Source organism: Bison bison, unplaced genomic scaffold (genome assembly GCF_000754665.1).
Source record: "Bison bison bison isolate TAMUID 2011002044 unplaced genomic scaffold, Bison_UMD1.0 scf7180017864487, whole genome shotgun sequence".
NCBI lineage: Eukaryota > Metazoa > Chordata > Mammalia > Artiodactyla > Bovidae > Bison > Bison bison.
The window spans coordinates 4,088,875-4,096,420 of NW_011495047.1; the positions used below are offsets into that span (position 1 = coordinate 4,088,875).

A 7,546-nucleotide genomic window follows, 5' to 3' on the forward strand; every position below is an offset into this window, starting at 1 on the left:
CTCTACATTCCAGCCTGCCTTCCAGCCTCCCGCAGGAGTTCAATTCTCCAGCCAGGACCCAGGACTTCCATGAAGCATGGGGCATCCTAGGCAAAATGATTGACATGCTGGTTAAGTCAGAATAATAGCTGGCATGTATGGACAACTTGCCTCCCAGGTGGCTCAGTGGTGGAAAAAAAACTCTGCCTGCCAAGTCAGGAGACACAGGTTCGATCCCTGGGTCAGAAAGATTCCCCTGGACAATGAAATGGCAACCCACTCCAGTATTCTTGCTTGGGAAATCCCATGGACAGAGGAGCCTGGCAGGCTATTCCATGGGGTCGCAAAAGAGGTGGATACAACAACTAAACAAAAAAATCAAAACCTGATAACTTAATTCGAACCAGGTATTAGTCTATGAATCTTGAGTATGTTGGCTCATTGAGTCCCCTAACCTGAGAGGTATGTACTATTATTAGCTTCATTTTACAGATGAGGAAGTGGAGACACTGAAACATTGAGCAATTTCTTCAAGGTCACACAGTAGGAAGGCTAAACTCCCAGCTTTATTTTTCTGTGCCTTTTGCCTTCTCCATGCCACTCCCACATGCCTAAATTTTCAAGGTCCCCCTCTCGCCCTTCTGCTAAGTAAGCTTGATCTCTAGAATGACTCAGTCCTCTGAATTTGCAACTTCCTAGGAAAACCTTGGCGCTTCTCTCCAGGTATCCGTTCTATCCGTCCCGTTTCTCACTTGGAATAAAGAGTTTTTTTAAGTGAAGTTTAACCATGAATACATGGAAGAGATTTCAGAACGGAGGAGCCATCCTAGTGACTCTGAAATCACACTAGGTTAATAACAAGTTCTACTGGGTCTATTGGAGAAGGAAATGGCAACCCACTCCAGTGTTCTTGCCTGGAGAACCCCAGGAACCGGGGAACCTTGTGGGCTGCCGTCTATGGGGTCGCTAGGAGTCGGACACGACTGAGCGACTTCACTTTCACGTTCCTCCCCTGCTTCCCAGGACGGGGTCCCCCAGTTGGGATGTGGGGAAAACATCCCGGTTTTCACACTGCTGCTGCCCTTCCACAGTCCCCGGGCCTCTCCGAACACGTGTCCAGACCTTGTTCCTAATAACAGTCCCACCTGAGGTCCCTGGGGTATGTGGTGTTTCCAACAATGGAGGGCCCCGTACCTCACCTCCGGCCGCTTTTCTGACCCAAAACCCCTTCAGTCTAAGATTTTGTGTCCTGGTTTAAGATCTGAAAAACTGCCTTTGCGTTGTGATTAACCCCAGCCTCGACCACGATCCAGCCTTGTGCTCCCCAATTGCCTGTGTCTTGAGCTGTAATTCTGTTCTCAGCCCCCTGACGGGGGACCTGCTTTCTTCTGCTGAAAGACCTTCCCATGGCTGCCAGCCCTCCATTCTAGACTTGGGAGGATCCCTGGTCATGAACTTCCCATCCTATCCTCTGAGCCTGTTTTGGCTCCAGCGTGGTGCCAGCTGCTGCTTCTGAGCGCTTCTAATTCTTCCTGGGTCCAGATGTAAAAAGCAAAGAGACTGCAATTACCGGGAGAATTCAATAGGCCCAGGGTCACCCACCGAAGATGTGCTGAAAAAATGCAATCCTCATCCATCCCCCACTTCACAGGTTTAGAAATAGAGGTTGAAAGCTGAAGAATGAGGTGGTGAGCATTTCTCTGGGGCAAGTTGTTGTGTGTTTCCACCTCCTTCCTCCATTTCCTCCTGATACTGGCCAAACACCTCTGATTCTCCTAAGTGGTACAGTCCCTGACTTTGTCTTCTACTGGTTGTCTCAGCTATTGATACAGTCAGCCAGATATGCTGAACTAGCTAAAGTGGAGACTTCATCTACACCTCTCTTCTCTAGAATGGTTAGAGATCGTATCCCCAGGTGGCCCAGCCTCCTCCACCCAAGATAGTCTAATACAGGGGTCCTCAACCTCTGACATCTAATGTCTGATGATCTAGGTGGAGCTGATATAATAACAATAGGGTTAGGGTTGAATCATCCTGAAACCATCACCACCCTCCGGTCCATAGAAAAAATGTCTTCCACAAAACCAGCCCCTGGTGCCAAAAAGACTGGGGACTGCTAGTCTAAGAAACTTCCCCAAACAGATCAAATTAGAACCTTGATGGAAAGATTGGGCTTCCCTGGTGGCTCGGTGGTAAAGAATCTGCTGCTAATGCAGGAGACGTGAGTTCAATCCCTGGTCCAGGAAGATTCCCCTGGAGAAGGACATGGCAACCCACCCCAGTATTCTTGCCTGGGACATCCCATGGACAGAGGACCCTGGTGGGCTACAGTCCTTGGGGTTGCAAAAGAGTCAGAAATGACTTACAACAACAATGGAAAGATCGGCTTTACTTGGTCATCTGAACTACCTCTCCTTACTGACTAATCAAGAAATTCTAAAGCAATGTCCCACCAGGGAAGATCCCTATGGACTAGGAAACGGACAGAAGTTGGGGGCTTTAGCTCTTCAAAGTTCTACTGAATCCTCCCCTTTAAAGTTCTAAAATTAAAATTCAAACATGAAGGCGATTAACTAAGGGTAATACACCAGTGTTTTCCCCTTTGTTTTATAGCACCCGGTACATGCCAGTCAATGTATATGAAAGAGCCCCTTCCCTCTTCTGGGGACCACGTGCCAATGTCCACAGCAGCATGACAGCAGGTTTGCGTAATCTCTAATTCAGGAGGGCCCTTAAAGTTTCTTCCAACTCAGAGAGTCTTTCATTCCATGAGATCGTTTCAACCCCTTCCTTTGCCCCATTGCTCAATAGATGGGCCATGATTCAGAAAGGAAAGGAATGTAAAAGAGGTTGTGCCTGCCGCTGGGTGGTGTTTAAAAAAAAGTCTGAGACTCCTCAGTATCCATGCAGAAAGGCAAGACACCTCTCCAAGACAAAAGCACAGCAAGTTCCATCACCCTGCCCACATTCCGCTTTTACCTCTCTGGCTTCAGGCTGCCACTGTGTGACTTATCCTCCCCTGCACGACTGACTAATATTTGTTTCCCCCTGATCTCACCTGTGTAGAAATAAGTCTCAGAAAGTGCCTGTGAATAGGCAGCTGATTTGTGCAACTCCACCCTCATCCCTTTAGGAATGATTCTGAACACCAGCTTCTTTAGGGAGAGATGTGCTTGTAGCTTTGTGATTCCAATCAATTAAGACTTCCTTCTCAACAATGGGGCTACTGCAAGTGTCAACACTCACTGAACAATGAAATTAAGGTGTGTGTAGTCACTGCAGAGGGCGACGGCAGCCAGGAAATTAAAAGACGCTTACCCCTTGGAAGGAAAGTTATGACCAACCTAGACAGCATATTAAAAAGCAGAGACATTACTTTGTCAACAAAAGTCCATCTAGCCAAGGCTATGGTTTTTCCAGTAGTCAAGTATGGATGTGAAACTTGAACTATAAAGAAAGCTGAGCACCAAAGAATTGATGCTTTTGAACTGTGGTGTTGGAGAAGACTCTTAAGAGTCCCTTGGACTGCAAGGAGGTCCAACCAGTCCATCCTAAAGATCAGTCCTGGGTGTTCATTGGAAGGACTGATGTTGAAGCTGAAACTCCAATACTTTGGCCACCTGATGCAAAGAGCTGACTCATTTGAAAAGACCCTGATGCTGGGAAAGATTGAGGGCAGGAGGAGAAGGGGACGACAGAGGATGAGATGGATGGATGGCATCACCAACTCAATGGACATGGGTTTGGGTGGACTCCAGCAGTTGGTGGTGGACAGGAAGGCCTGGTGTGCTGCAGTTCATGGGGTCACAGAGAGTCGGACACAACTGAGCAACTGAACTGAACTGAAACATCAAGATGTATCCTGTATCAGAATGTGGATGATGACTGCATCCTCTCACTGAGGACAGAAAAAAAAAAGATGTATTCTTAACATTTGATCAAGTAAACTGAGCTGACATGGGTTTTAAAGATGTGTGTATTTTCATTTATGTGCTCGGCAATAAAGACATTTCCATTCTCTGAAAGATATCCCCAGTTCCCTTCCCGAAGCTTCTCCTTGATTTTTTAATACTCACATCTTATCTTCAACGATTCATTAATTTAGATCCATAGGTTGGGCTTAACGATGCATTCTAAATAGGGAAAAAAATAACACTAATGTCAGTGAAGAATGGCATTGACTGGAATGCACATAGATTTATGTCTATACCTGACTGACGATAAACATGTAACAATGGAAACATGAAGTACCAGAGTTGACACAGCTACCCTGAATTAAATTATCATATTTCACTGAATCTCACATTGTAAGCAACATCATTATATTTTATGTCTGTGGAGGAAGGACATGAAAAAATAACTTGCCAATTAAGTCATGACATGTTGCTGATTGCCCAATGTGTTCCAATTTCAGAAATATTCAAAGGTGGATAAAAAATGCCTATCTTGGAATTGATGGTCTTTGGCACTTAAAGTCACTCTAAGTACTGCTGCTGCTGCTAAGTCGTTTCAGTCGTGTCCGACTCTGTGCGACCCCATAGACGGCAGCCCACCAGACTTCCCCGTCCCTGGGATTCTCCAGGCAAGAACACTGGAGTGGGTTGCCATTTCCTTCTCCAATGCATGAAAATGAAAAGTGAAAGTGAAGTCGCTCATTCGTGTCTGACTCCTAGCGACCTTGTGGACTACAGCCTACCAGGCTCCTCCATCCATGGGATTTTCCAGGCAAGAGTATTGGAGTGGGGTGCCATTGCCTTCTCTGCACTCTAAGTACTAGCTGATTGTAAATTCTGATTCTGTGTGTCTCCAGAGAGTTTTTTATTTGTTTGTTTTAAAAGCAGCTCTTATTGAGAAACTGTTGATTGAGTAAATGACTTCTTTCTCATTAATATAACAATGGTGGCAATTTCAGCTCGTAGTTGATGAGACAGATAACTAGGTCAAAAGTCATCTTCAAGATCTTTAGATACACAGACACTGCAGTTCAAGGGAGTGTGGTTCACTGCAGAAGCCCATGGCAGGAAGAATGCTAATTCTCATAAATTACTGGGTTGCTCTGGTCAAATCTCATAAGTACTCTGGGCCTTGGTTTCCTTACCTATGAAATGACAAGGATGGTTTAGTATCTCATTTCTAACTCATGTCTTATTTCCAGCTCTGGCATTTTATGAATCTATGGTCTATGCGTTCACATCGTCTCTCTCTCAATGGTCCAAATGTATGTAATTGAAATACAACCAGTATGGAAACTTTGCTTTTTATCTTTTCTCGCCATGCTGCAGGGCTTGCAAGATCTTAATTCCCCAACCAGGGATCAAACCCAGGCCCGAGTGTGAAAGCATGGAGTCCCAACTACTGGGCCATCAGGGAATTCCCTGGAAACTTTTCTTGAGGGGTATGTTCCAGTGACCCTAAGCTCTAGCAGGATACTCCAAATTTGTTGATTGAAGAAATGAATGAATAAAGGTATGCCCTCATGATTCTGTTTGCTAACAAATCCCCAATATTGAGTATTTGTCTCTGCATGACTCTACTGAGAACACCGACCTTCCAGTATTGAGACTGAAAGGGAGAGGCTTACCTCTGCTACCCTCGACTGCCCCTTCAGTGAAGACATCCTCATCCTCAAAGCATCTCGTATCTACAGAAGCAATGAGAGTGAAGAAATGAAAACATCCTCAAGGTCTAGACCTGGGTCCTGAAACTTTGAGGCCAGCAACTCTGGCAGAAGCATCATCAGATGGTTCAACACCGTGCTTGGAAAATAATGAAACTTGGATAAAACTTGAGGTGTAATCATAACTAGATTTAGGATTAAGATTAAAATTCTGGTCATGGTTTCTATTTTTTTTCACCAGCTGTGTTCAAATATAACCTCCAGTTGACTTGAGAAGGAGCAGGACAAAACAGAGTATGGTTCTTCCCTTTCCGCCCCCCACCCCCTGCAGCTGATGCCTTGAATCACCCCACAAACTCAACTCTTCTCCACATTCTCTCTGATCAAGGCTGCTTCATCCTCCTGCTCCCCCCAACCACATGGAAAAAACATTTACAGTGAGTGACACAAATTCAAGTTACCTTGTGGTCCATAATGGTTCCAAACAGCAAGATGAAGAACCCCTGTGACAGAATTCAACAAAAGTATGAGGGACAGTTCTGCAGACCATAACCCAGAAGTTATTTTAACACTACTCTTCTAGATTCCTTCAAAGATAGTTATCATATATTAGAAACCTCAGTGTCTACGGATTCTCTTGCACTAATGAGTGTTTTCTTTGAATGGACCTCAAAAACAGAGGACAACCTTCCAGCTTGTGCATGAGAGTGATTGATATTTCTTGAATGGCTTCAAATGTAGGATAGTTTTCAAACTTATTAAATCTGTTTACATTTCTTCCCAGGTATTAAGGTGGTTGTTCTTACTCATGATGATAGTAACACATACATAAAATTTTGTCATTCAAAGTCACAATCAAGGAAGGTGTCATGGGAAAATGAAATGTATTCTAGTCTACTTTCAATGGAAAAGTCAAGAAACAGGCAGCTAGAGTCTCTAAAACTGGTGAAAGAAGTTACTGCAAAAAAAAAAGAGAGAAGTCTAAAGAAACCCATAAGACCAGGGTCTCTAAGAGTTTAAATTATCTGGTCACCTACAAAGTCAGAATAATTGCCAGTCAATCCTTTTAAGGAATGGGAGTTAGGAGTCTTGCAAGGAAAATCTGAATCCTGCCACAAGAGTGAAGGGAAGCCTGGTTTCTAAGGACAGTTTCATGGAGAAGAAACACTGATCAGAAAACTGAAAATGCTGAATTGTGAGTCACATAGAACGCTTGTTTTAGAAAAATGGAATGTGTGTAACTAAAGGGAGTCTAGAAATTGTCTTTCCATCAAGAAAATAGAAAGAGAAATGATCCGAAAGAGAAATGCAGAATAAAATTTTCTGGGGTTTAATTAAATTGCAAAGTAAAAGTAGGATGAGATCAGTGGTAATGAGTATAACTTCAAGAGCAGGGGAGATTTATGTGAGTCCAAGAGCTTTTGATCCCCACTCCCAAAGAAAACCTTAAGTAAAAGGTTTCTCTTTAAAGCAATACAGAGGAAAGAATGAAATAAATGTTCTCCATAGTTATTAAGAAATTATGAGTAAGATGTATAATTGTACTGAGTTGGCATTACTTTGAAGTTGGCTTTATTATTTCACATTAGGTTTAGAAATAGACTAATAGTGATATGGAATACTTTGTTGCTTTGTTAAACAGTTATATTTAATTTAAAGCATTGGTCAAAATTTTTTTGAAGATATTTTTCTGAAAAGAAGCAGATAATTAATATTTCAGGCTTGCAGGCTTTACAGCCTCTGTTCCGACTATCTCACCTTTGCCCTGTAGCACTAAAGCCACCATAGGCAAAATGTGTGTGTGTGAGGTGTATTTCAATAACACTTTTTCAATAAAAAGATGTGTATATAAGCCCATGTGTAAGGTGTATTTCAATAAAACTATTTACAAACACAGGCAGCAGGCCACAGTTTGCCAGTTCCTGATTTAAAATATATTAAAAATATAAA

At 43.3% G+C, this 7,546-nt stretch overlaps 1 protein-coding gene across 1 annotated transcript in view; it reads right to left on the bottom strand.

Annotated features, from left to right (window-relative positions):
- Positions 1-21: 21 nt before the first annotated feature.
- The window catches only part of GPR115 (G protein-coupled receptor 115), a 17,067-nt gene continuing 9,542 nt past the window's right edge, over positions 22-7,546 (bottom strand). Inside the window, exons 6-9 of the mRNA XM_010863045.1 lie at positions 6,058-6,099; positions 5,561-5,620; positions 4,056-4,112; positions 22-86 (exon numbers count right to left, since the gene is read on the bottom strand). Coding sequence (XP_010861347.1) covers positions 4,065-4,112; positions 5,561-5,620; positions 6,058-6,099 — 150 coding nt within the window. The 3' untranslated portion in view covers positions 22-86; positions 4,056-4,064. The remainder of the gene's footprint in view (positions 87-4,055; positions 4,113-5,560; positions 5,621-6,057; positions 6,100-7,546) is intronic.